We start from the raw sequence: 27451 nt of genomic DNA on the forward strand, positions 1-27451 counted from the left end.
GCCTTGCATGTAAAAGATTATGATATATAGTATATCAAAATATATACCTAATAATCACTTTATATGAATCTCCTGGTTTGATCAACCCAGAGGGTGCAGTTATTACTAGTGGCAGATGCAGTGTCCCAACACTCAAATTTTCTCTATGCACCTCTTCAAAAATAATATTACAGATATCTAAAAATATCGTGTGAAAAAATCTTCAATATACCTGTTGTGTACAGAAGGGAAACTATAGCTAGACACGCTCGACTATATTTCAACAAAGACAAACGAGTAACAAATTTCCAAAGGATATGATGTATCCTCGACTACTGAAAAAACTGTTTCCTACAACCAGAGGAAGTAGAAGAACACTGCATAATACAATCCAACCCAATACCACTGCAACTGTATGCATCCAGAAAAAGTCGTCAACAATCACGAGGGAAAATGGCAACAATAGAATAGGTGTGTTCAAAATGGCAAATGGGGATAGACGCAGAGTACGGGCCATCCATTTCACATATGTGAAATAGATATACATCTCCGTTGTCCCACGCGAGGTCTTCTGTCTAACAGCATTAACAAGCCCACATTGTTGGCGGACAATCCAAACATGTATCTAAGAACAATAAAGAAAAAACCAATCATATAAGCAGGGTAGACTGTCCCAAATATTAAACGCTACATAAGATCGAGTTATGAACAGGTCATGTGAGGAGCATTGAGACTACAATATCCTCTGTGCACCCTGTCCCCTACATTAAAACCCCTCCCTTTCATTTTACTCTTCTTCTGTTTAAGAAACACGGCAGGCTTCATATTGCATTGCACAAGTAATTATTTTATGTAAAGCAAAGGGGTGGGGGGTTCACAATTACAAGGAGTTCCTTTCCTACAATCAAGAACCAAGTTGTTATAAATGCAAGGACGTGAAACCAAATCACATAATCTGCAGTCAGGAGCAGTTAAATTAAGTCACAGCACAGTTCAATGAACTTAATTATATAATCAGGTTGGCAAACATCAAGAATTGCAGCAATTAAAATAACAAACAAATTAGCAAAACACAATTGCAGCCATTAACAAAAAAATAACAAACGAATGAGCAAAGAAATAATTTGAAAAGTATGCCAGATTGTACTTGCCTGCATTTGTGTGCTTTTCTTCTCCAAAAAACAAAACCTGTGATCCACTGAATGTGTAATCCGAGATAAAATTTTCAGCATTTGAGAGAAAATAATTTAAAAGTAAATTATTAGTGTATTTCTTACCGTGATTACCTTGAACACTGACATGAATGAAAAACTCCCAACTGCTGATGATTTCCTCGTGGGCATGCTCTTTGCTGGGGACATATCTTGGCACCAGTTCTGAGCTATCTCCTTTAACAACATTAGTTGTGCTTTATCCGTGCCCACAGAAATAATTGTCTGCCTCATTGATTCTCTATCAGCCTCGAGAGCATGAAGCCTTGCATACAACTTCTGGATCTCTATATCTTTAACAGGAAGATAATTTGGCGACTCCATTTGGGTCGGCGACTCCATTTGGGACGTCATCTCTTCATCACGAAATGCAACAGTGGCATTTACATCCATGAGACCATTCGGTAAAGCCCCCTGCTTAACAGAATCGATTGTGTAAACCCTGTCGCTGAAATCATCACCGACTTCTGATGCATTATCCACTTTCCTCGAATTAGAAATCTCCTCTAAATGGGAAAGTTCTGACTTCTTAAAACTGCGACCAAACTTCGGAGAATCTGTGGCTATATCCGGACCTTTTTCTTCCCACGTCGCCAGGAGTGAATTTGAGCTGTCAGTTGAGAACTTCTTGAGATGCCTAGGCTGCCTAGGAGACTGACCAACTACTACCTTCTCAAGAAAACTTTTTGAGCCACTATATTCCCCACAGGGCTTAACGGTCCGAGGACTTTCCTCCAAATGACATATTCGGCGTTCCAAATCCTTAAACTGATCCCGAGTTCTTGGAGTTTCCCCAAAGGCATATTTCTCAATATCCGTGGCTCCGTCATCACCATCCACACAATCCTGTGAATTGCATTTTAGAGGAGGATAGATTTCACAAGGGGGAAACTCAAACTGCCCTTGAAGATTCTCAGTCAAGCTATTATTCCGGCTCATACCATTCTCTCCAGCGGCCTCATTCTCTGTGAGACCGTAACTCATCATTCTATGTTTATAGGCCTGCACCTCACATGTAAGTGAGTGAATGGCGAGCTCCCTCTTATACAACAAATCCTCCAGTGCTAACATCTCCTGCTGATCATGGGCCATTTTCTCCTCTGCATACCTCTTAAACTGCTTAGCCTCCATCTGAATCTCTGCCTTCTCCCTCTGCAACCGCAGAATCATAGACATGGCCTCATTGGCAGCTGATGACGAGGCATTTCTCTCCTCCTCCAACTCAGAGATGAGGTTCTGAATGGTTACCTGCTGGCTGCTGACCATTTCACGCAAAGCCACACATTCATTTCCCATCTCCACACGAGCATTTTGTGGTATGATGAGCCCTGGGATCTCGAACTCACGTTCTTCCTCGAATTCATCATATTTACGTTTCACGGTCCGGAGATAAGTCCCTGAAAGAGACCTGTTCATCACCGAACAGCTACATTCACATTCACAGCATTTGACGAGGCTAGTAGACGACGTCGAAGGCGAACTCTTGGTCGCCATTAGGCATTAACCAAAGAACATCCAATAAACCTCAAGGTCCGCAATCCAATTTTACAGGAATAACGAAAGAAATCTTCAACCACCACAAAAAAATCCAAAGCTGTAAATATCAATCCAATTTGCTAAAGGCAATGCACAATCACCCTTAATTTCCTCAATCTCAACACGAATTCCATATCAAAACATTACATCACAAGAAGACATCGATTTCGAACCCCTCAAAAAATTTTCCACATATTAAACAAATAGTCCCAATACCAAAACACACGGAATATGCACGTACGCATGTTAACTTTAGTTACCTTTCAGCCGGGCAAGAGAATAGCAACCATCTAACCGCGCCGGATCTCCCGGTGCAAAAAAGTTTCCATCGTTTACGAGCAAACTTTCCCGCAACTGGAGATTGAAGGAAACTCGAGCGGAACTTGCTGTACACGTAGGCGTCGAAACCCTAGATTTGGCGGTGCTTAATCCTTTTGGGGACTCGTGTTTCCAGGACGCTTCGTGTCTCGTGAGATGTGATTGATGGATTTACTGCTTTTAGAGAGAGAAAACTGTGAGGTGTTGTTCGTTGGTTTTAGAGAGAGAGAGAGAGAGATATATAGGCTTGGAGAGAAAGAGTCTAATTGCAATTATATGTTTTTCGGATACTTCAACGTGTTGAGTTTTGACTGGGGAAACAAATTCTACTTTAGCCATCCTAAATTCCTAGTCAAATACAAAATTCCATATATGCGCACACACCACATTTTTTTTATATAATAATAAATTGCTTTCATAAACCAACAGCAAATGAGATGTTCCAACATGCTGAACACATTACATTGTCACAGAGAACATTAAATTAAAGCCAGTAAGAAAACATGGACGCGCAAGAACAGCGAGGTGCTTAGGGTTCTTCTGGACTATCTCCACCTCTTCCATCTCAAGTGCGTCGATCCGTGGCTGCGCAGCCACCCCACCTGCCCAGTCTGTCGTACTCCACCTATTCCGACATCGTTGGTTCCCTCTTGCAGCCCGACCCATGGGATTATCATGGTTTGGCGTAGCTTGTTAAATATATATTATTAGCGATGAATTATATCTGTAATTTCCTTGTATACGTGGATAGATCTTGGCCATCTGAATTGGCCACGATTGTCCTGAGATAGTTGACGGGATAATTTAAAATTTTACAATTATTTTTCTAGAGTTTGGACTGCATATATGCAATTAACAATGCATCCGTGTTTTGGTGTATTCAATCACAATTGATTGTAATACATGCCAGAGGATTTCAATTTTAAAAATTAATTATAAGTGATCAACTGTACTATATTATATCAGGGAAAAGGTTTATTATGTTAGCACGGAATATAGCATCCATTGTCGAATGAGAAAATAGTCAATATGCATGTTTGCTCATTTGTGTTTTGGTCTGGTATTGGATTTTAGTCTTGTAAGTTAAATTATGTTTTAACTTTTCATTTTTTTTTTTTCGAAATGTTAATGTCATACTAGAAAATATTGACGTGATGTTGAAAAATACTGATACGATATCGAAAATGATAACGTCTCCGGGCTCACGTAAATCCTCCTTAAAAAATGACTAAAACCAAAGTACACCCTAAATTATAAGATCAAAACTCAAAATTTAGGTTGTGTTTTAGTTTTTAGTATTTTTTATAAGATCAAAACTCAAAATTGAATAATTACATGACCAAAATACAAAATGATAGATTTTTCGGACCATTTTGATTATTATCTCTTATTGAATATATAAATGACAACTCGCTTCTGGGCATTTTTCGGAAACTTCTATTATATCTATTTTATTTTATTTTTAAAAAAAAAAGAAATTTCCGCTGTCGAACGAATGGGCTGTGAGTTGTGATTATTGGAACCTGATAGTGTGGTATTGTTTTAGTCGAAAAACGATGGGGAGAGAAAGCTGTTTAAGGGAAATATTAAAATATAATATATTTGACATGCGAAAAATTATAATATATATTTTATATTTCAAAAAACGAATTTCAACTACATTTTTTTTATCACGAAAATAAATATATTTTATTTCTATCAACCTAACATATCGTAATTGAAATTAAAATTTAAAGTTCAACTAATATATCAGCAAAATCATAGAGCATAACTTTTTTACTCGGTGTTTCTTCTTAAATAATTACGAAGAAAATTATGTTTGCATCTTTTATAATTTTTTTGATCATCTCAAAATTGAGTCTTGATATTGTATATTTCAATTTTGATAATTTTAATTTTTTATTTTTTGTCGTAGGCGTATATGTGACACGCGTTATGTTGAAGTCAAGTAAGTGTCATATGGATTCCATATCAAAAAATATTTAAATTGAAATTTGATAATATGCATAACCAAAATTATAAAAGACAATATTAAATATAATAATGGGTAATTGATTTCGAGTTAGTAAGCATTGGAGTTCTAGATTTCATCTAAAAAATCTAATAATTTCACATCCACACGATTCCACCTGTCCAATGTACGTAGAACTCGATGATAATTATAGTCAAGTCAACCCTTTCCCACATTCCTCTATATTTCATTAAATTCTTCGAAACAACACTTGTAAACAACACATGGACCAATAATCCAGTTGTGGTTGTATCCTCAGAAAGAACAGAAAATAGAAAAAGTCGAAAAGAAAGATCAAGATTTTGGTATGGGTGGGATAGGAAATTTTCTTTCTATGAAGTCGACATTTCTTGGTGAAATAGCTGTTGGTGGGTTCTTGCAGGTATGTCTCTGCAAACCTAAGAATTTATAGGAATTTTTTTAAAAAAGAAAGCATTTATATTTTTTTTTTCTGAGCTGAATTCTTCGTAAAGTTATTGTTTAATAAGAAGAGTAGATAGCGGATAACAGCTTCGGTTTTTTAATGGTGCAGCTTCATTTAAATTCTTATTAATCCTAGTTCGATTCATTCATCATGTATATACATCCATGATTGGATTTTCTGTTCGAATCATGGATCAAAACCAGGAATTTCGATCATATATTTATTGGACATGATATAATATATCTTATTAGTAAAATTATGGTTTATTTTTAAAAATAAATTGTTACTTATGGTTTTTCATGATACACATGTTTTCATTCTATTGCAGGATCTACAAGATCTCCAAAATATTGCATGAGGTATGCTTTTGAGTAGTGTGTGTGTGCATTACATGGATTTGGAGGAGAAAAATGTCGTGAACTTGGATTATTAGCTTCCGAAGTCCATCATGCTTCCTCCATCATACCAACCTTAGTACCTTACAACATATCAAAATTTCGTGCAAACAATAATATATCATAAAATTAATAGTTTAATTGGACATTTTGATTCAAGATATGAGTCCCATACATGTTAAATTACCAGAGTCGCAAAGATACTGTATAACAGAAGAAAAATGTGAGAATCGGCGGAAATTTTTGTGCTATAGAAATGATGAAAGTACTTGTGATTTGGTGTATTCAATAACGATTGCTTGTAATACATGCCAATTGTTTCAAGGAGTGCTGATGCGGCATTTGATTAAAAGAAGACCAAAAAAATAAAGAATGGACAACTTAGATGACTAAATTACCTATTGTAAAAGTTAGCAAACGATAATATTTCTCCTTGTAATAAAATCATTTTTCCTATTATCAACAATTTCAAGTAAACGTGCCGGGTAATTGTGTTCTTATAAAATCAAATTAAAGGAGAGGATTAGGCATGCGCGTAAATTCCCAGCTGGGAATCTCCCTTTGCTCAATGATAGGTCTCCAATATATCATAAAGAAAACCAGGTTCCAACAATGGAGATCCAGCAGGTGCGATAAAGTGTTGCGTCCAGAGTGTCTGTAAACTGAACCTTTGTAAATGTTCTCTGAACAAAACAGAGAAATATTTAACAATTCGGTGGTCGCCACACATATCACAATCGAATTCAGAACAATTTTTTTTCAATATTTTCATCTTTTGCGCGCGTAAGAACTCAGTAATCATGGATTAAGTACATTTTCAGCATCTACAATATCTTTAGTGCTTCATACTTGGAAGCAGACATCAAAATATGAAATACTAAACTTCGGAGACAATCTCAAAGGCCAGTGTGCCGGGATATGTTAGCCTAAGCTCGCGTCTACTCGTTCCAAGCTTCTTTCAAACATAATCCCAAACAGAGGAATCAGCTAAGCCACAGGTATATAATGTTATAAATATATCATGCAATACACATCGCCCAATACTTGCAATGATCATTAGAAAAGACACCAGAGAGCACACACATGATAAAGATCATCAAAACATTTGAATACAAAGCTATAACAGCTTCAACCCAATAAAAACGAACTACACGATAAAAGCATATGAAAAGGGGTGGCACAATCCAACAACACAGAGAATTCAAAGTCAGATTACACACTCCACAATGCAATAATATGATATTTAGAACCTTGCGAGAATGGAAAAAGCGTTGCGATAATTGAAAAAGCGCACACATAGCGAACATGTTAAACACACAGTAGATTCAACAAATTGCTGCAGGAAAGCACATAATCATGGCATCGTCTCTGGAGGGCGTTATCTCCACTTATGTATGAAACAGTAGATGATGTATTCAAAAATATGCGGATGCATATCATAATTATATGTGTGCAAACATTTCATTTATACTAAAAGAGGCAGATAGATTTTCAGGCCTACTAAGTGTTTTGTCCACCCCACCCACCCCCCCGGAAAACCCCCTTTTTATGAAAAACCAGTCAAAATAATTTTACTCTCTAAATTGCCTTTACTGGATGGGCTGGATAAACACAAACGCACGGGATCACAGAACAAAATCCAAACAAGAAGATTCCCAGAAACAGAACAAAGCCAATGAACAGAATATAGCATGATTAGAACCCAATTCTAGGTCTTTGGAAACCAAAGAATCCACCTCGAACAGGTTAATTATCCTCCCAAGTCACAATCAGAAGGTGATATTCCAAGAAATTAATGGCTAGGTGGTACACTCCTGTTCAAGAATCGTTTACTGGTATCAATAACGTATTTTAAACAACATAAAATATACATACAAATAAATAAAACTACTGCATAATTTAACAGCACTTAACTGAATACTGATTCGAAAAGAATACAAAATTCGAATCCAACTTCATATAATGCTGATAAATGTAATTTTATCTATCATACATTATCACGATCGATATTTGTATCAGTACACCACAAGGGAGAGGCTCTGACCGGGATAGAAGAACCGCAGTAGACCTCCAATTGATCCCGAAACCGCCCCTCAGAGGACTTCAACATCATAGCCAATGACAAGCACACTTGTTTTTCCACACACATTTTGTGCCTGGGCTTTATCCTATTATCAAAACTAAAGGAAAAGTACTGTGGGAAGGCAACCAATTCTTTCAACTCCCTCCCCATTTCCACAACAAAGTAATCGAATTTTGGCTTCAGATTCTCCTTTATACTATAACAAAACAATCTTGGGAACCTCCTGAACATCACTACAGTGTCCATGTAAGAAAAACCCAGTTTCTGCAAGTACTCAATTCGGGGAATGAACTTGGATTCAACGCAGCAGGACAAAAGAAAGGCACAATTAGCAACGTTTTCAATGCCGATGGTACCCTGGAGGAAGTAGAGAGTAGGCCGGAGCTGGCGGTCGACACTGCGGGTTAATAGACGTGGGCGGCGGTGAATAACATGGCGGAGATTAACAGCATCCACGTGGGCTTCACGAAGGAGGAAAGTGGCGGCCGGGATGATGATCATGGATGTTGGGGAAGTTAACAAATCAGGGCACATGGCGAAAATACGGCGGAGATCCTGCACGGTGAGACCCAGTGAAAATAGGAAGTCGACAGTGCATTTAACCTGGAAAAGGGGTGCAGAAATCAAAGGCGGGTGGGAGTGGAGGCAGTAAAGGGAGTCCACACCCAAAGAGTCTAAATAGAGAAGCAATTCTTGAAGGGGAGGGGAGGAACTGGCTTGTGAGGTTTCGTTTTCAGGGGATATAACGAGGGAGGGGGATTTGGGTAGAGAGGGAAGGGCAACCGCGGAGAATTTGGGAGGTAAGTGTAGGTGATTGGAGCGGGAAATGAAGGGAAATTGTGGGTTGTGGAGGTGGAAGGGTGAGGTGGGGGTTGAGAGGAAACGGAGAGCTTCTTGCATGGTAGCTGCTACATTCTCTGATTCGATGGAGATGAATGCTGGCGGCGGCGGTGAAGCGGAAGAAGCTAAAGTACAGAAGCTTTGTATGTGAATGTTATCTTGATTGATCAGCTGCCAAATCTCTGTATCTCATATATATGTACAAATAATACATCAACACTAGAGATTGATTGGATAAAGAAATTATTTTATCAACAATAATTTTATTATTATTTTAATATATATATATATTTTTAAAATTATTATAATTATTTTAAAAATATTACCGTAATTTAGATTTTTTTATATATAAATTATTTTATCTTTTCAATTGATACAGCTTACATTGTCACATGAAAATTAATTAACAAAAGACGTGACATTTATTTTATTGATAAAAACATGTGTGAACGGTTTCAAGGATCGTATTTTATGAGACAGATCTCTTATTTAAGTCATCCATAAAAAATTTTTACTTTTTATTTTAAATATCAATAGAGTTGAATTGTCTCACAGATAAAGATTCGTGAGACCGTCTCACAAGAGATTTATTCAGTTAGACAAAAAACTTGTGTGAGATGATCTCATGGGTCGTATTTTGTAAGACAAATCTCTTATTTAGGTCATCCATGAAAAAATATTACTTTTTATGCAGAGAATATTACTTTTATTGTGAATATCGGTAGGGTTGACTCGTCTCATAGATAAAAATTATTGAGACCGTCTCACAAAAGATCTAATCTTATAATTATTATGATCATACGAAACTCGTTAGGGTCGGCTCATAACTCGAACCCGAACGTACATGCAATGCCCGAGATTTTATTTGATAATTTGCAATTATTGATTTATAATTTGCTGTAATTATGGACGGAAAAGATTGGACCGGGAAAGACGAGAAAATACATCGCACACATTTCATGTAATTTCTCGTCTTTCTCGATCCGATCCTTTCCGTTCATAATTACAGTAAATTATAAATCAATAATTGTAAATTATCAAATAAAATCCCGAGCATTACAATACATCCCTAACCTAACTGCTTAAAATCTATTTGTCAAATTATTTTCTTTCAGGTATTTTCTCGTCTTTCCGGTCCGATCCTTTCCGTCCATAATTACAACAAATTATAAATCAATAATTACAAATTATCAAATAAAATCCCGGACATTACAGTACATCCCTAACCTAGCTGCTTAAAATCTATTATTCAAATCATTTTCTAAAACAACAAACAATTTTCATAAACATCGAAAATAAAGCTCGATGTATGCTTCATGATAATAATAATGATTAAAATAAATAATAATAATAATATAAACAAATAAATAAATAAAGTTAAATATAATTTCCATATACAAGGACATGGTGGTCACAGCAGCTGTGTGCGCTTATCCACCCATCACTCTTCACCCCCAAACCAGAGCGATAATGGCGTGTTCGGCTGCTGCTTCAATGGCCGCTCTGCTATCATCCAACCCCGTTATAAAACCCTCCATCTTCTCCAAACCCGCTACAGGTAAATCTCTGTCCAATTCTCAATCCATTGCACTTGCTTCCTCATTCTCCGGTCTCTGCAAAACTTCTGTATCCCACGCTTCCTCGTCTTCGACCTCCAAAAGATGCAGTTTCATCGTCCGTGCTGTAAGTATATATATGTTGGATTTCCATCTTTGACTTCCACTTTCAGTTAGTTTTTTTATTGCGACCGTGTTGCAGAATCTGAAAGATTCTTTTTTTATAAATGCATATTTCAGTAGTGGAAGACAGAAAATTTAGTTGAATTTCTGGAATTAGTTGCTATTTTAGATGGGTTTTTAACCAGGGATGTTCTTGTGTTCTATTTTGCCTGGAATTCCTGATACTGGTAAAAGGTCAGACATATCTTTTGATTCTTAAGCTCGCAGTTTACGTTAATCTAGCTGGATATTTCTTTGTGTCTGGATGGTGTAGATTATATTTGACAGATGTTTTATTTAATCTCAATTTTGTTGTTTTTGGTGAGATCAAGACCAAAGAAGTTTGTCAATATATGTCTTTTACAAAGACGAATTCCGATTTTGAATTTAGAAGACTTCATAGATACGTGGACAGTTGTTAAAAGTTTATATCTTGGGGATAATGACCGAATTTGCATTTTCCCTATCGGTTAAATATTGGCTCCGTGTTTTTGTAGCATGCCTTTATGTACTTTAAACCTCTATTCTTGTTGTGATACCTCTATTCTTGTTGTGATTGTGTAACTTTCTTGACAGAGTGAACTTCCACTGGTCGGGAATACAGCTCCAGATTTTGAGGCAGAAGCTGTGTTTGATCAGGAATTTATCAAGGTGAACCGAAGGAGAACACCGAATAAACTAACCTGTTAAAGTGTTCCTTTATCGGAAATTCAAAGACGTATTAAAGTTGATCGATTTCCACAATTTTTTTTTTAAAGATGGTGCTTTATGCTGATGGTGCTATTTAATTCACTCAGTTTTTCAAGATTATTTTTACCATAGGTGCCATCATCAGCTAGATCATCTTTTTGGGAATTGCTTGTTTGATTGGATCATCATTATGTTATACACATCACTTTCTAGTACTACCAATTGATGTTCAGCTTAAGAGAACCTAATAGTTATTTCCAACTATTTATTTTTCCACTTTTGATTGTTGGAAGTTAAAGTATCTGGTAATCTTGATGTTTAATCTTCTCTGACCTCAGTCATTGTATTTACATCCTGGTTCAAACGTTGTGCACCATGTGCTTAAGTATTTTTCGTGCAGGTTAAACTCTCAGAGTACATTGGGAAAAAGTATGTTATTCTGTTTTTCTACCCGCTGGACTTCACATTTGTTTGCCCTACGGGTGAGTATGAAACTGAATCGGTGACTTTAAATTTCACCACATTTTCTGGATGTTGGCTGCTACTGATGCAGTTTATAACTCTGTGCTTGATTTTTTTCTTCAGAGATCACTGCTTTCAGTGACAGATATGGAGAATTTCAAAAATTGAACACAGAGGTGTTAGGCGTTTCAGTAGACAGTGTGGTTAGTTTAATCTTTAACTCAAACTGGTAACAATTTCTTGTTTTGTAACTACTCTCTAACTCTTAATATATTGTTAATGAACGCTTATCCTTGGAACTGAGAGGCTATTTACTTTTATTATGATGTAGTGTCAATGACAAGTAGTAATTTTGTACGTTCAGTACCTATTGTCTACTCGAGTCTTTAATACTCTAGTGGTTCTTACAGAATCTTGTATCAAGTTGAGCTGCATTGACATACTACTGTATAATACTCTTGTAGTTTTCCCATCTTGCATGGATTCAAACAGAGAGAAAGTCGGGAGGTTTGGGTGATTTGAACTATCCACTGGTATCTGACGTCACCAAATCCATTTCAAAATCATACGGCGTTCTGATTCCCGATCAGGTATGTATATATTGTTTGTCCATTTATTATTCTCATATATCGTGCAAACTATTCTTGAGTTTATATCTATCGAAGTTGATGATTAAGAGTTGGCACCGAATAGACATCTTATAATTATTTGTGCTGTTGATTCAGGGCATTGCATTGAGGGGGCTTTTTATCATTGACAAGGAAGGGGTTATTCAACACTCCACCATCAATAATCTTGGTATTGGTCGTAGCGTTGATGAAACCTTGAGAACTCTTCAGGTGATCTGATATGTTTTATAGAACCAAATGTTCTTGTTATTTAGTTCAGCTATCTGTCGGAACAATGAACGAAATGCGTGCACTAGGATGATGTATTTTTTAAAAAGATTTTATTATTTACACCATTATAGGATGATGTATTTTCAAAAAGATTTGATTTTTCACCAGTAATGACTTTTGTTAATCTGATGCACTTGTTACTCCAAACGTGTAGGCTCTGCGATATGTGCAAGAAAACCCTGACGAAGTATGCCCAGCCGGATGGAAACCAGGGGAGAAGACCATGAAGCCAGATCCCAAGCTTAGCAAGGAATTCTTTGCTGCTGTTTAAGTTCACCCGAATACCGGTTCGCTTTAACCTGCCGTTTATAGAGGCTGTAGAAAGTTTTGTAGCCATGTAACCAGATTGAGTTTGCTCTTGAGAGTTTGAGTGCTTGGGAATGACTGTTAAATTGAATGGATGATTCTTTCACGTAAGAATAATGTTTTATGACTTTCAATGAGAGGATGATGAATTTGGCACTCGCAAAGAAAACATGAAACTCTTGTAAAATCTACACGAGGTATTTGAAAATTCTCACGTGTTAATCAACTTATATTGGCCTTCATGGGATCCGCTCTTGAAATCAGACATGTTTCGCCAAATTGGATGGTAAATATCATTTTCTTGAACTAGAATATCTTGAATCTGGATGAAGAAGGATAATAATCATGCAGCGGTAGGAGGATTCCAGTGAAGGACAGGGTATTCAGAACAGCTACGTTAAGTAAATTTATCTTCAAGTAAAACACAAGGAAGTCGAGTTTACATCAACTCCGATCAAGTCAAAGGATATATTCCTCCTGTATTATATACGGTTGGATGTAAACATTTCTAATATCTATATATTTTGATGCATCCAACAATACATACCACACGAAAAATATTCCTTCTGACAGGCACATAGCACAAACCAAACTTTTATCCATTTATAATTCAGTCATTTGCTACGGCCGTATAGTTTCAAAATAACAAAAAAGTAAGGCAAGTGTGCAGCGGAGCTGTCGATATATGTATATATACCAAATATTGTATGCCCAAAATTTGATGATACTTGTTCGTCAGCAAAACACTAGGTGGGGACACTTGATTCCGGTACGTAATTTAGTCTCTCCACTTCTTCCCAGATCAATTTGGATGTGATTTCATCACATTCTGGAATATGTTCCTGCATATATTACAAGTTCATTAGTAACCAGCCAAGTAGCTTTTAGATGCAAAAAAGATGAAAATCGAGATACCAGAGATGTGCGAGATGAAGAGAAGATGAGTGGGTTGCACAAAACATGAATCAGACCAAAATGAGCATATTTCTGATGAGATGTATGGTTGATATGATCAGAAATGAGTGCTCAAATGGTTCGAGAATATTCGATATCAACTGGATACGTAGAAAGTATGACACAAAACCATGATACTCGAAAACGATGGAAGCCAACATGGAACTATTTGTTACAAGAGGATGGCGATTATGTAGCCATTGGCCAATCCGGTAGAGTGCTCTAACTTCCTCACCAGTGATGAAACTAAAGCACTAGAAAAGCATCAAAGAAGCTCGCATGTTTTGTATAGTTGACGTATTTAAAATATGTTCATGTACATGGAGAAAATCAAGAGGGATCTGGCTAGTTTACATTTAGTTTATATATTGATATAATCATTAGGACGATCGAATCTCCTAGAATACCTCAAGTTCTCTAACCAATTGTGTGGCTGTGGGAGCCGATACGATAATTCTACGTGCAGTTGGAGAGATAAACCCTTCATCAACAGCCTTATCCAGAAAACACAAGAAGGAATTATAGTACTCGTCCACATTCAGAAGCCCCACCTGCATGTTCATAAAATTATATATAGTTAGGGTTCGTGCATGCATTACAACAGACATTGCATATATGATAAATAAGTATGACTATGGGCCAAATCATGTGTCATTTCTTACATCCACACCCTTATATTCATTTCATTACGATTCAACAAATCAAGTCAGGTCAGGTGGCAAGAATCTCTCTGAATTAGCATTATTTGAAATAAAAAATCACCAAATCAATCATCAAATAACTATATATGTTCAGTGGCATAATCCTCTAGTCCCCGATGTTGGACCTAATTGTAATGAAAAAACCTATATATGTTCTGCGATTTTTTACGAGTCCTTCCGCAGACTCTTACTAAGAGTGGCAAATCCAGAAGGGCTGAAGCAAGTGAAAGAGAAAGGGAGCGGCGGCTAATGTCAGCCCCTCTCTAGTTCCACCACATCTTAGTAACTCACTGAAAGTCAAAAATGCATTATAACATTTAGCTCTGTGGATGAAACTGAGTAATAGATACGTCCCAATATTGAAAAACTGAACCTACAAATGGAAAAGTGTATTTACCGGTTTCCGATGGATTCCAAGCTGAGCCCATGTAATGACTTCAAGTAACTCCTCAAGGGTGCCATAACCACCTAAAATTCACAAAAGAAGAATAATCATGAACATGATAAAATTCACCAAATATGATATTATTTTCTAACACAAATGATGTTTACAAATTCCAAGAATGCATGTGCATACACATAGACGATGATCATATATATACCAGGAAGAGCAATGAAGGCATCAGCCTGCCTGGCCATCTCTGCCTTTCTTTGGTGCATATCTGATACTGCACAAACTTCTCCAATCGGTTCCCCCGTTATCTGTGCATGTAGCACTCAAACTTTAGAGAAGATTGAAAAATAAAAGAAAATAGGAAATACATAAAAAGTTTCGGTCTACACCTCTCGAGGCATGAGAGTCCTTGGAATGACCCTGCAATAAAACTATATTATTTATGGCACCAGGTGGAAAAATGAAGCAATACCATGGATTATGAACAGAGTTACGTAGATCCATGAAAACCCTCTTGCCAAATTGAATATCTGACTTTTCCAAATATTTCAAGAATAGCAGAAGGCATATACTTGGAGTGTGATCCATAAGATTTATGATGGTGTGACTGACAAAGTACGCAAACTTTTAAGATGGTTTTAATTATTTTGTCACATAAACAGGAAAGTTATTAGAACATTTGATCCTATGATGCCTGCCTTTGGGGTGGACAAAAGGAATCCTTTTCAGAAAAATTGGAGAATCTTGCCAAACAAAAGATTATCATCATGAGGGGACATGATAATTGCCATTTGAAAGTTGGAACTTCCCTTATATTAAAAATTAAAAATTCTACCCAGCATGCATATGTACAGCATAGTCAAATAAAGCCTAGAGAGCATTCGAATGCAGAAGTTTTTATCCGAAAGGCATTCTTAAAAGAAAAATGTGTTTGATTTGGCTTTTCATTTAAAAGGGCGTACATGCAATTTAAAGAGCCAACCCTCCGAGTAAAATGACTTTTTGACTTCTGCTCCGACTTCTCTCTAAACAATTACGTAAAATAGGAACTCGACTTTCCCTGTTCTTCCCAAACATAGAACTGCTTATATTTTTTTGCTGTCGAATCTTTAGTGCCTTCCATTAATTTACACGTACATCTGCTAGCTAGCAGCTTCAAACGTTTGCATGAGTGTAATAATTTCAGAATTCATATCCTCATATACTCGAAAAGAGACGAAGAACAACGCAATCCGCATTCATATTAGTTTCTATCTATCTATACATCCATGATCCATCTAACACATACATATGTCGAACTTGTGTCATGCATACAACAGATTATCAAATAAATTGAAATTTTCAAATTCCATTCATAATTCTTTTAACAAAATAAAAAGATGAAAATTTCACTACTTAAAATACATCCAACTGGCTGTATTCTATTAATTTTTTTTTTTGTTATTGAGTGGTGATATATATATATATATATATATATATATATATATATATATATATATATATATATATATTGTCTCCATGAGTGTGTGACAAAGGGAGCATATATACCCTAGAACATGGCGCCCACCATCATGAACTGCCTGAGAGATGAGACCCATCAAACCCACGCTTCCACCTCCATACACCAAATCAATCCTTCTTTCCACCTTCAAAAAAATAAAATGAAAATGAAAACAAGACCCAAGACCCCTTTGCAAATTTCCACGTTATAATTAATCATCACAAATCTTGAAAAACCCCAAATATTACACCTAATGAATGTTACATTGGTTCATAGAAAAACTCAGAAATGATGTCAAGAATCAATGTACCAAATCATAACTCTGCGTATGATTATACGTGCATGAAAATATTATATGAATAAATTTCCATCGAAACCCGCAACCAGAAAAATGATGAAGGCAAGGTAATGGAGGAGACTGAAACACGCTTAAAAGTGTCATGATTTTAAAAGGGCACGTTTGGTTCCCCATTAAAAGGCAAGGCTTTATTTTATTATTACAACATTATTAACCATAAACTAAGATCATGCAAGAAGTCTGCTGTTAACTGACAAAGATTACAGCTAGCAATCCCTTCTCTCTCTCATGCCAAACAAAACTTAAACCCTAATCCAACCTCCAAAACCCGTATTATTTTTCTTTCCCTAATATTCATCTGTCAAATTTTCATGACCAAATATATGCAGATACGTACGAAATTGGAATTCCAATATCATATTATAATGTGCATCTGAACTAGAATAATTAAAGAAGGATCTGATGCCTGAAGATTTTAGTTAGAAGACTAGCAGTGGCGGCAGTAACAAATTATGCATAAAATTTTAAATGCTTTTAATCGGTCAGACCCAAGCAAAACTAAGCTGGATGCTGCAAACGCAGAAAAGATCAATAAAACTAAACTGGATGGAGCAAAAATGATGAATTTTTCTTGGAAGAAATGTCGATTTTTCTAAAAGGGATTTGAGTATACTAAAAAAAATGATTTGAAGAATCTATTAAAAAAACCAAGATTTTTTCAATTTCGGGAATCGAATTAAACACACACATACACGCACTGAGGTCCATTTTTCATAGTGTAATTAACACTATTACCAGTTCTTTGCCCAGCTCAACAGCAGCTTGTTGGTAGCTAGATTTCTTGCCAGAACTGCTTCCACAGAAAACACAAATTCTCTTGAATCTTGAATTTTTCTCCGCCTGATCCATTAAGAATGTTTTCAGAATAGTGCGTGTGAGGTGAATAATTATTATGTGCCTGAAATATGGAGGTGAAAATGAGTAGAAAATGGATGAGTTTACTGCTATTTATATACCCACCCCACACCTCTAGGAGCCATCATTCTCACCCTCACCCTCTCTCCACTTAGCATGATCGAATTATTATGCATTTTTTAAATTTTCAGGAAATTTTTTATTTCCCATTCTTCCTTCGAATGATGGACTTCTTCTAGATTTCCAATAAACTTTTAATTTATTCCCCTATTCTTTCTATTACCAAAAAGGCTTGGTTCGTCTCCAGCATTCGCATTGATTCTTCCATAAATTAATAATAAACAATAAAAGTATCATTTTTTTAGTGTTTGGGCTCTTATTTTGATCGTATTATTTTAATCATTTTGCTACTCTCACATAGTCAATGTAATGAAAACACCAACTTGGCAAAGATGTTGGCTGCTGTTGTATCATTATTTATTTTCGTTGTTCTTGCAACAGATACGCGTATATACAATAAATTTTAATATAATTTTAATTAAATATGATATTATTATATTATATTTTTAATAGAAACACAATGACTTTAGTCAAGTATAATACTGGTGTATGTAATATATAGTATAGAATATGATTTAGATTTTTATTACAGGTTCAATTAAACATATGTTTATATCAATTATTGATGGATATATTTTTTTTTAAATGTATATATTGTCTTAAGTTGTGGAGAGTGGATCATATTTTCATAAGCAATGATACATATACAACTAAATTTGTACGGTATAATAATTTTTTATACAAAAATTCAATATAAAAATGAAAAATATGAGATAATAGTAAAATTTCATCATATAATAATAAAATCTAATGATATCATTGTTCTATATAATTGTACGATATATTTATCATTATTTTATTTTGATTCAATATCTCGTATATTTATAAATTAATATTATATATATGTAATATATATAAATTATGGATTTGGTCCCATTGGTCACATGAGAGAAATCGAAAAGGCTGCTTGTAGGCTACGTGTTGATTTAATAATTTATAATTTTAGAAGTAAGTTAAGTTGGATAGATGGGAGATTGAATCCAAAGTAGTGGGGAGTGAATTTTTTTTTTGTATTATTAAAAAAAATGATGAAAAGCAAATGAAAAGTGACGCAATTGACATGAGATTAGATATATAATATATAAAATCGATTGTAAGATTGCATTGAAATATAAAAATATATAATCCAAAATAGTAAAGCAGGCTAATTATTTAGATAGTGGCTCTCATGTGAGACCGTCTCACGGATCATAATCTGTGAGACGGGTCAATACTATCCATATTCATAATAAAAAGTAATACTCTTAGCATAAAAAGTAATATTTTTTTATGGGTGACCCAAATAAGAGATCCGTCTCACAAATCCGATCCGTGAGACCGTCTCACACCAGTTTTTGTCTTATTTAGAAATAGAAAAAAAATATAATCGACCAGAATTTATTATATGAGATTGAGATTTAACATTGAACCAAAATTATTATGATAAAACTCATGTGAGACGGTCTCACGTGTCGTATTTTGTGAGACGAATATCTTATTTGAGTCATCCACGAAAAAGTATTACTTTTTATGCTAAGAGTATTAATTTTTCTTTGAATATCGGTAGAGTTGACCCGTGTCACAAATAAAGATTTGTGAAACCGTGTCACAAACATAGTTACCTATTTTTATTATAATTCTAAGACATTAATATAGATCTTATCACTTGAAACAATTTATCGAGTTACTCTTTTGTGCCTGCATGCAAGAACATGCGCGCTATTCATTATTTAGTTTTATATGTGAAATTCCCGATATATTTCATAATGGTAGATAACAAATTGAACCAATCAAAAACAACTAGAATATATTTACTTCATGCCTAAAAATATTACTTATTTAATTCGGAGACGATGAGTATAATTATTTGGTGGTTAAAATGGCGGCAAGAAGTCAAGAAAAACACCCTATCCCAAAAAAAAAAGTCAAGAAAAACAAATTATTTATTTTTTTGAGTATTTCTTATTACCCTTCACGTGGAATAAATTAAAAAGCAACACGAAAGCATAAAAAATTAACTATTACCTTTTTTGGTTGAGCTAAAAAATTAACTGTTACTTAGGTGCGTTATATAAACTATAGTAGTTCAAAACTGTATATACGTAAGGAGAGGTGAGCAAGATTTCGGTTAAATCGAATTAAATGATCGAACTGAGCCAATTCGGAAATTCGGTTTGGTTATTTCGAAAATTCGGTTTTCAAATTAAAAAAATTCGGTTATATCGATTAATTCGGTTCGGTTACTGTTTTCAAAATTTTTAAATCGGTTAACCGAATTAACAGATATAATAAATATTATTATTTAATAAAAAAATTTATTTATCAATTTTTATAAATATTTTAATTTTTAATTTTAAAATCGATATAATATGTATTAATTGTGTTCAAATAAAACTTATATATTTGTGATGTGTGTGATTTTATGCATTTGTGTAAACTATAATGTTAAAAAAAATTACATATATAATTAAAGTTAAATCATAATTTTTTTTAAAAATTAATCGGTTAATTCGATCGGTTCGATTATGGATAAATATTTCAGTTCGGTTCGATTATGGCTAATTCGGTTCGATCGGTAGTCGTAAACACAATATATAAATACCCGACTAAGCAAATTTAATTGATGTGGATTTTGTTTAACCAACATGTTTCAAATTAAAATTACACGTATAACATTATTATTAAAATATGTATTCAATCGAGAAGTTTACGAGAAGTTTTCACAAATTTATACATGTGAGATAAGTCGATCTTGTTAATATGTGGTAATAATATAACAACTGGATTCACTAAACAAAGACAAATTCAACATGAAAATCAGTTTATCCAAAAGGCTCCCTCTTTTTAAACAATTGGTGAAACCCACGGATCAAACGTTAACACCACAGCTCTGCGAGAGCTGATACTTAATCGCATTTCCGATCACGATTCCAGTGTTCTTGCTATTGCCGATCGGAATATAAGCGGGGCAGCTGACGTGAAGATGGTAAAGGCCAGACACAAAGTTCCCCACCTTCCATTTCACGCGCCCGTTGAGCCTGATCACCAAGGCTATGGCGCCGTTAGCCTGGTCCTGGCTGAGGGAGAGGCCGTTGTACGGCGCCACAGGGACGGTGGTGCCGTAGATGAACGGAGACCAGACGTTGTCGTCCTTGTGGCCTTGGTAGACCGGAGGGATGACGGTGGGGTAAGTGATTTGCTGGTGGTGATAGGCGGCGTAGACCTCCATTCTGTCGTAGTATATGCCGATGTTGGAGTTGGGGTTGTGGGAGTTGATGGTGATCTGCAGGGTGGTGGAGATGACATTGGGGGCGGTGACGTTGAGGTTGAAGATGGTTGCGTCTTGGAGGGTGAAGGAGGGTTTTTGAGGCTGGAGACTGGCCCAGACGAGGAAGATGGTCAGCAGGACGATGAACGTAAAGATGATGAGGCACGCGCAGAAACGACGGGTGATTTTTCGTGGCCACAAGATGTGGTGATGTTGGTCTTGGGTTGGTTTCTCCGACATAGTGAAGGCGGTGGCGAATATTGGAGTGGGGAAGTGGCAAGAAATGGTGTTTGGCAGTGTGTTAATATATAGGCTTTTCAAATGAGCTTAGAAATGCATATGTTATTTTTACAATACAAATTTTACCTAAAGACCCATCCAAATTTCTCAGTTATTTATTTCGAAATCCATTTTTAAATTTATTTTTTTAAAAAAATAAAATTGGTGTCGACCCCCCCTAAACGAAAGAATAGAACAAAGGTGATAGAGTGGAGGAGAATCTCGACTTTATAAGAAAAATCCGTAGTGAGTTTTGGGCTGAAACGGGCCCACAAAAACCCACCCACTTCGCGTTTGGGTATGGTATATACCAGAACCAATTAACTTTTAGGCCCGTCCCACCAAGAAAGGAATCATTCAAACTAAAAAGAGGCCGAGAATATTCATTTAGAAAAAAGGGCTGGCCCACTACAGATTCCAAAAGCCCAACCTTTTTGCTTTCGCTATTTGTTCTAAATTATTTTTTACCTCAAAGTTCCTATAAATCATCCTTGGACTTCGACATCGGATGTATTTAGTTTTTTTTTCCATTTAATTATTGAAAATCGAATAAAATGTCGTTTGGAAGAATATTTATAATATATAATTTAGGTTGTTCTTGATTGAAAACTATAGATTTCAAATTTGTTACTCAAATCTCTTGACCTTTTCGGATAACGAAATTAAAATGAATATCAAATCCACACTATATTAGATTACGTTCCTTTCTACATAAAATATTCAATTGATCCTGAATTTTATCAATTAGTCATTTTTAAAAAATGTAATTTTGAGAATTTTAGTTGATTTATCTTATATTCTCACAAAATATTAAATTCTATGTTTTTAAATATTAGAACTGTAATTTTTTTTTAAAAAAAAACACTCCCAGAAAATATCAAAATATTCAGTTGGTGTAAGAGCTGCATAAAAAGATTCTATTTCAACCTTGTCTTTGTATGTTTTTACACCATAGGATAACTTCTCTACACAAAAACTCTGGTGACATTATATCATAGTACAATTTTATGAGACAGATATCTTAATCGACTTATAAAAAACTATTACATTTTATAACAAAAGTATATGTTCCATTATAAATATGAAACTGGTTCACCTGTTTCATAAATATATAAATCCGTAAGGCCGTCTCACAATTACCACTCAAACTCTTTATTTGTTTGTATTTTGTTGAAATTTTTTTTGTAATGATTCGAGAATTTCAAGTTGTTAAAATGGAGACATGTTATGTTATACATCTATGTAATTTCATTTTAAAAAATTATTAACCTTACCTGATATCATAAAGTTTTCCAAACACAGGCACCAAAAGATTGACTAAAAAGCAAATAAGTTTGGACGGGGTTCGCGAGTTTGGGGTTACATTTTGGCCTTTCAGTCATCACCTAGTCTCTTTTTCTAAATATACCAACGAAAGAAACATATGACGCATGTCATTTTCAAAAAAATGGTTGTAAAAAAATCCCAAATTTATTATAAAATTTGAAAATTGATATATTCTAATTACTTATTTATGAAAATTATCTCTAGATTTTTTTACCAGAAAATTACTAATTTATACAAACTAATGGAAAAATAAAATGAATAGCAATACATTGAGAGGTCGGTCAGTCGTTCTCTATACGTAACAAGCATTCACTCCCCAAATCTTGAGTCAAAGTACCTTCACCACTGCCCGATATCTTAACCTTCAAATTCTCACAGAACACCTTCAAAACTTCCTGTTTGTAGACTACATCAGAAGATCTAAAACTTATGTGAAAAGCCAATCTCAAGCTGAAAACAACAATCCCATTTCTCTGATCCTGGACAAGACTCGGAAGCACTAAACTCTGCAAGTTTGCGCCACCAGTGATCTGTTCCGCAGGGACGATGACGTTCAGATTCAAAGCCTGTCTCTTCTGTATTTGGAAAGGTTGCATTAAAGAGATCCCCATCATGGCCTCCCGGTAGAAAACAGAAGATCTAACTTTACTGAATTCTATTTCGAGTTCTTCGTTTAAGTTCGTCGCGGTGACATTGGCGTCCCATGTGCCCGTACAAGACGTATCCGTGGCGGTGAAGTTCGATAAATGGAGGGACATGACTTGGAAACCGGGGATGTTGGTTCCGAAGAGGAACCACATGACTAGACTCATAGTGCACATAATGGCCACAAGGACGATCATGAACATCAGCATCACTCGTCCAAATGAGGTTGATTTTTTGGGCTCAGGGATCATAGGGAGATACGGGTTCTGATAGTAGTACGCGTTGAATGAGTCAGAATGCGGATTCGAGGCATAAATGGGGTAGTTTCCGTGATTAGGGAATGATGAGGAGGAGGCCGCTACAGGGTTCATTTGAACAGGATAGCCGGGGGGGATTTGAGGGTACTGTGTTTGATTGCATCTGCCCATGGAAGGGTATCCGATCACGGGTTTCTCTTTCGGGTCGAGGGATGGCGAAGCTGAGGTTCCCATTTTCTTGAACTTCCTCTCCCTGTGAGTTTCCCAAACCAGATAGGCAGAGGAATTTGTTGAGAAAGAGGGGTTAGTTTCTCTTCAAGAGTTTGAAATGATGGTGCAAATTTAGACTTGGAAGAGATGAAAATATCGAATGAAACGAGGCGTCCAACGTAATATTTGGGTGACTGAGCAATCGAAATTCAACCATTTTTTTTCTCCTGGTTTTTGGATAAGCAAAAGATCCGGATGGGAGTGAAACAAGGAACCGAACGTACTAAAATAGGAATTGGATCGCCTGATTTTCTCCATTTGTTGTTATTTTCAAACCTAGTCAAACTCAAAGCCCCTAGATTTTATTGGCAAGATATTTTGGTTTTTCCTTGATCATACCTCAAGATTTGAGTCTTAAAATAAAAACCAAGCAATCTTGCTTCTCGATATCAAAATAGTGCTTTATCTCGAATTCTCTCACCAATCTTGAACCAAGTTTAAGTTCAAAATTGATTTATTTTAAAATTTATGTGACGGAGCGATTGTAGTTCTTCAACAATATATAATCAATTTATGATAATAATAATAAACTACTAATACAAGATCCCATGTTTTTTTGCCTATTTTTGGAAAATGTCTTTTTTATGGTTAATATTAAAATATGGTTCTTAATTTATTTTATTTTATTTTATTACTATCATCATGCATGTAATATTTAAATTATAATTGTCATCATCATTCGATTCCACATATTCATAAATGTTCTACCACTTTTTCTTATTTTTTTTAATTGTATAAAATTAATAAAATAAAAAAGACTACCAAATGAGTTTGAATCCGTGGCAGTGTTATCGTTATAGATTCATAAAGTTTTTGAGTGTGCAATTTTATTATTATTATTATTATTATTGTTATTATTATTTATGTTAAAAAGCCTAACCTAGCTACAGAGATTTTCAAACAAAACGACGTGTCTCTGACAACCATGAATAAAACGTTTAAACACAATACATTGTCATAAAACGTCAAACAACAGCAACCGGCCTCCTGGGCCAAGAAATGATCACTCACGTTCGTTTATTTTTAATTTTCCTCCACAGACTAAATATTTGGAACTCCCGCCAATTTGTATGTAGGTGGTGCAGGTACAGACGGGGGACTTGGTTCGAGTACCTGAAGCATACCAGTTGCTAGCCTCCTAGTAAGATCTTCAGCTGAGACTTTCACAACATCCCTTCGCATGCCAATGTCAGCTGCGTAACGGCTAGCACAATAAACCCCAACAGCAGTTGCTGCCATCCCATAAATATTAGTCGTCACAAGAAGCAGAGGCGTAGACAAGACAGCAGCAAGGGGGCCGCCTATGATAGACACGGCCTGTCCACTTTGGCCCATCGTGCTCTGATCCAGCACAAGCAATCCTGTCTTGCAGTAAATTGCAAAGTCTTCACAGTTGTTCTTGAATACATTGTAGCACCCAAACCCATTATCAAGAAGGTACTTTGCTCGATGAACCACGACGTCATCTTCATCAGAGACGGCGAGGGTGCATGTTCCTCCACGTGCTTTTGCAAGAAAGAGTGCATGGTTCACCGAGTACTCAAAGCGATACAGAACACCACCAGCTAAGAAGCAGTTCAAGCACGAGGAGGCCACCCCGTGACCCTCTTCTACGTGGACACATGTGGGGCATGGCACAAGAGACCGAGCTGGTCCAGAGCTCACTAAGAGAAGATCTAAGACTGTACCAGTTCCAACTTCTTGGCCACGTCTTGTGAAGTGTACGACTTTATGGTCCCCAATATAGATTCCTGTGGCATACATGAATATTAGCAGACACAATAATCATGAAAAATATTTGACTAGAATAACACAGAAAAAATTAACCTTCAAACATTTAGAAGAGAGAGACTGGTTGATTTAGCAGAAAATTATGATGCCACAATAGCAAGACTTCTATGACTATCGTCATTTTCAAATGAGTAAACCTCTTCACTATTTACCTTTATTTAACTCAACCCAACTGCCGGAACTAAAAACAAATCATGAGAGTCTTAGATATCAAACTATGAGCTATCAATTCTAAATCCACCGCACAGTGGTGTTAAAAAAAGGGAAACGTTCCAAGCGCCTATCAGTTTTTGTCCAGAAGTGAGGATTTATTTCATATCTTCCCTCTATGGCCTTTTCCCATATATGATACCAGCTCAACCATGAATCAGGCGTGTCGATTCTTAGGGGGGGAATTAAAACTAGCAAAATTGCTGGCTTCAGTAGAAAGCAAAAAAAAAAAAAAAGTAGAAATGGGAACTCCTTGACATATTATATGCATGGAACATAGTCCAAATTCGAAAAATAAAGACTGAAATCCACAAATAATTGATGTGGATGAAGGAATGGAAATATTTTTGCATGCACTGATGGGTGATTAAAAACTTGGTTTCATCCATACAAGTTTGTGCAGTGGTGGAGCCAGAAATTTTAGGCTACCCGGAGTGGACTTTTGAACTCTGAAATTGTTTAATGTTTTAAATACCCGGGCTAATATAAAATTAATCAAATTTTTTTAAAAAAATTGACACATAAAAAGTTATAAAAATTTTGGGCCACCCGTGCTACATAGCTCCGCCTCTGGGTTTGCATGAAGACAAAGAAGGTTTGCTCTTCCACCAGGTGACTTAAAAGAAATTGATATGTACAGTAACAGTGAAAGTGTTTTCCAGTTAAAGGAAATGTTTAGCTGGCTCAAAGCTTAAAGGGATTTGTGGTGAGAACTGAGAAGCATGAAGAAAAGGCCAAATCAACAAAATAAAAAGATCCCTAGAACATTGAACTAAAATAAACGAATTTTTTAGGTTAATTTGATTATTAATAGGCCAGATTTCAGAGGAAAATAACTTATATATGCGACAGAAACAGATTGGCCGTCGAGATTTTCAAGTGTAGACCTCTTGCCAAAGTTTTAGGGGGGTCATTCAAATTTCGATGAAAATTGATGTAAGGACCATTAAATTGTCAAAAATTGTAAACACAAATGACCAAACACGTCTCGAGTGTCACGACGAGAGATTAAATGCAACTCTAATGTAACTTCCCTACGACTCGTATTTAAAGTTCGATTCAGCAAAATACACTTCTCCATCAAACAAATTGGCACCAACATTTTCTTACAAAACCTAACAAAGAAAAATGTCTTCTTCTCCCCAAATAAAATACAAAATCAAAAGGATGAGGTATCGGTCAGATGAAAAAATTAAACAGGAAAATGACAGCACTAATCGCTCACAAATTGTTCCATATTCCGAACAAAGAAAAAGCGAGCAATCATAAAAAGCTGACCATGGTGAGCATAAACATATGCTGTGCGCCATGAATATATGTGATCGCCTGGTTTGAGGCTGCTCCTTTGAATCCTGCCCGTTTTTATTCAAACACACACAATTAAAAAAACACGATCCAGTAAAAACAAAAACCAAGAACAAAGTATACATCAACAAAATTTGGAAACAATTATAATTGAAATTTACCGGTTCGAGAGCAGCCCCATTTCGCTTATTCAAGACGCGGTGGAACCTTTACTTAAATTTGCAAGATTTGATGCTTAGCAGTTAAGGAAAACAGATCGTGGAGGAACAACTGCTTGTGTCCGCGTGTGGTGTCTACGCGTCGGCAGTCGACTTAGATCTTGACTAAATGGAACTCCAATCCCAAATAGCAAGACCATCTTCAATC

The 27451-nt window shown here is 35.7% G+C and overlaps 7 protein-coding genes and 1 long non-coding RNA gene across 10 annotated transcripts; 2 read left to right on the forward strand and 6 right to left on the reverse strand.

Annotated features, from left to right (window-relative positions):
* Positions 1–151: 151 nt before the first annotated feature.
* On the reverse strand, positions 152–3294 carry LOC140832389 (myosin-binding protein 7-like). Of its 2 annotated transcripts, none has more exons than XM_073196393.1 (3): positions 1266–3294; positions 1131–1177; positions 152–604 (listed from the first exon to the last, which is right to left on the reverse strand). In XM_073196393.1, exons 1-3 carry the CDS (start codon positions 2682–2684, stop codon positions 502–504), a joined length of 1569 nt encoding a protein of 522 aa, XP_073052494.1. In that variant the 5' UTR covers positions 2685–3294; the 3' UTR covers positions 152–501. The 2 variants fall into 2 exon arrangements, with proteins under 2 accessions (XP_073052494.1, XP_073052493.1); XM_073196392.1 differs by having other exon boundaries at positions 1257–3294.
* A 1990-nt stretch (positions 3295–5284) lies between these two features.
* On the forward strand, positions 5285–6164 carry LOC140832391 (uncharacterized). Its single transcript, XR_012118109.1, has 2 exons — positions 5285–5437; positions 5808–6164. It is a non-coding gene; the product is annotated as an uncharacterized lncRNA (long non-coding RNA).
* A 616-nt stretch (positions 6165–6780) lies between these two features.
* LOC140832390 (protein SEEDLING LETHAL 1, chloroplastic-like) lies at positions 6781–8954 on the reverse strand. Its single transcript, XM_073196394.1, has 2 exons — positions 7919–8954; positions 6781–6861 (listed from the first exon to the last, which is right to left on the reverse strand). Exons 1-2 carry the CDS (start codon positions 8855–8857, stop codon positions 6796–6798), a joined length of 1005 nt encoding a protein of 334 aa, XP_073052495.1. The 5' UTR covers positions 8858–8954; the 3' UTR covers positions 6781–6795.
* A 1238-nt stretch (positions 8955–10192) lies between these two features.
* On the forward strand, positions 10193–13112 carry LOC140832392 (2-Cys peroxiredoxin BAS1, chloroplastic-like). Of its 2 annotated transcripts, none has more exons than XM_073196395.1 (7): positions 10193–10486; positions 11092–11166; positions 11606–11687; positions 11791–11870; positions 12132–12257; positions 12393–12506; positions 12721–13112. In XM_073196395.1, exons 1-7 carry the CDS (start codon positions 10202–10204, stop codon positions 12835–12837), a joined length of 879 nt encoding a protein of 292 aa, XP_073052496.1. In that variant the 5' UTR covers positions 10193–10201; the 3' UTR covers positions 12838–13112. The 2 variants fall into 2 exon arrangements, with proteins under 2 accessions (XP_073052496.1, XP_073052497.1); XM_073196396.1 differs by having other exon boundaries at positions 10196–10480.
* A 75-nt stretch (positions 13113–13187) lies between these two features.
* LOC140832394 (cytokinin riboside 5'-monophosphate phosphoribohydrolase LOG7) lies at positions 13188–17686 on the reverse strand. Its single transcript, XM_073196397.1, has 7 exons — positions 17516–17686; positions 16470–16567; positions 15311–15341; positions 15130–15229; positions 14925–14995; positions 14234–14377; positions 13188–13714 (listed from the first exon to the last, which is right to left on the reverse strand). The coding sequence occupies exons 1-7, from the start codon at positions 17627–17629 to the stop codon at positions 13619–13621; spliced, it is 654 nt and encodes a 217-aa protein (XP_073052498.1). The 5' UTR covers positions 17630–17686; the 3' UTR covers positions 13188–13618.
* A 2772-nt stretch (positions 17687–20458) lies between these two features.
* LOC140831615 (NDR1/HIN1-like protein 1) lies at positions 20459–21294 on the reverse strand. The gene has a single exon (XM_073195357.1). It carries the CDS (start codon positions 21240–21242, stop codon positions 20604–20606), a length of 639 nt encoding a protein of 212 aa, XP_073051458.1. The 5' UTR covers positions 21243–21294; the 3' UTR covers positions 20459–20603.
* A 1594-nt stretch (positions 21295–22888) lies between these two features.
* Positions 22889–23743, reverse strand: LOC140831882 (uncharacterized). Its single transcript, XM_073195597.1, has one exon. It carries the CDS (start codon positions 23741–23743, stop codon positions 22889–22891), a length of 855 nt encoding a protein of 284 aa, XP_073051698.1.
* A 929-nt stretch (positions 23744–24672) lies between these two features.
* LOC140832395 (protein LEAD-SENSITIVE 1-like) lies at positions 24673–27433 on the reverse strand. The gene is made up of 3 exons (XM_073196398.1): positions 27247–27433; positions 27059–27132; positions 24673–25530 (listed from the first exon to the last, which is right to left on the reverse strand). Exons 1-3 carry the CDS (start codon positions 27264–27266, stop codon positions 24821–24823), a joined length of 804 nt encoding a protein of 267 aa, XP_073052499.1. The 5' UTR covers positions 27267–27433; the 3' UTR covers positions 24673–24820.
* Between the last annotated feature and the right edge of the window lie 18 nt (positions 27434–27451).

This window comes from Primulina eburnea, chromosome 5, assembly GCF_022965805.1.
Source record: "Primulina eburnea isolate SZY01 chromosome 5, ASM2296580v1, whole genome shotgun sequence".
Taxonomy (NCBI): Eukaryota; Viridiplantae; Streptophyta; class Magnoliopsida; order Lamiales; family Gesneriaceae; genus Primulina; species Primulina eburnea.

What these genes read in the sequence shown, in the direction of transcription:
- LOC140832392 (XM_073196395.1), top strand. Translation starts at nt 10,202, where the DNA reads ATGGTGGTCACAGCAGCTGTGTGCGCTTATCCACCCATCACTCTTCAC. An exon ending in CACATTTGTTTGCCCTACGG is followed by an intron (nt 11,688 to 11,790) that starts GTGAGTATGAAA and finishes TTTTTTCTTCAG; the next exon opens with AGATCACTGCTTTCAGTGAC. An exon ending in AAACCTTGAGAACTCTTCAG is followed by an intron (nt 12,507 to 12,720) that starts GTGATCTGATAT and finishes CCAAACGTGTAG; the next exon opens with GCTCTGCGATATGTGCAAGA.
- LOC140831882 (XM_073195597.1), bottom strand. Translation starts at nt 23,743, where the DNA reads ATGGGAACCTCAGCTTCGCCATCCCTCGACCCGAAAGAGAAACCCGTG.
- LOC140832389 (XM_073196392.1), bottom strand. Translation starts at nt 2,684, where the DNA reads ATGGCGACCAAGAGTTCGCCTTCGACGTCGTCTACTAGCCTCGTCAAA. An exon ending in CAGTGTTCAAGGTAATCACG is followed by an intron (nt 1,178 to 1,256) that starts GTAAGAAATACA and finishes TTACACATTCAG; the next exon opens with TGGATCACAGGTTTTGTTTT. An exon ending in AGAAAAGCACACAAATGCAG is followed by an intron (nt 605 to 1,130) that starts GCAAGTACAATC and finishes TATTGTTCTTAG; the next exon opens with ATACATGTTTGGATTGTCCG.
- LOC140832390 (XM_073196394.1), bottom strand. Translation starts at nt 8,857, where the DNA reads ATGCAAGAAGCTCTCCGTTTCCTCTCAACCCCCACCTCACCCTTCCAC. An exon ending in ACTGCGGTTCTTCTATCCCG is followed by an intron (nt 6,862 to 7,918) that starts GTCAGAGCCTCT and finishes CCTGTGGCTTAG; the next exon opens with CTGATTCCTCTGTTTGGGAT.
- LOC140832394 (XM_073196397.1), bottom strand. Translation starts at nt 17,629, where the DNA reads ATGGATCAGGCGGAGAAAAATTCAAGATTCAAGAGAATTTGTGTTTTC. An exon ending in GGACTCTCATGCCTCGAGAG is followed by an intron (nt 15,230 to 15,310) that starts GTGTAGACCGAA and finishes CTACATGCACAG; the next exon opens with ATAACGGGGGAACCGATTGG. An exon ending in TTGGAATCCATCGGAAACCG is followed by an intron (nt 14,378 to 14,924) that starts GTAAATACACTT and finishes ATGAACATGCAG; the next exon opens with GTGGGGCTTCTGAATGTGGA.
- LOC140831615 (XM_073195357.1), bottom strand. Translation starts at nt 21,242, where the DNA reads ATGTCGGAGAAACCAACCCAAGACCAACATCACCACATCTTGTGGCCA.
- LOC140832395 (XM_073196398.1), bottom strand. Translation starts at nt 27,266, where the DNA reads ATGGGGCTGCTCTCGAACCG. An exon ending in ATGGGGCTGCTCTCGAACCG is followed by an intron (nt 27,133 to 27,246) that starts GTAAATTTCAAT and finishes AAAAACGGGCAG; the next exon opens with GATTCAAAGGAGCAGCCTCA. An exon ending in ATATGTTTATGCTCACCATG is followed by an intron (nt 25,531 to 27,058) that starts GTCAGCTTTTTA and finishes TGTATGCCACAG; the next exon opens with GAATCTATATTGGGGACCAT.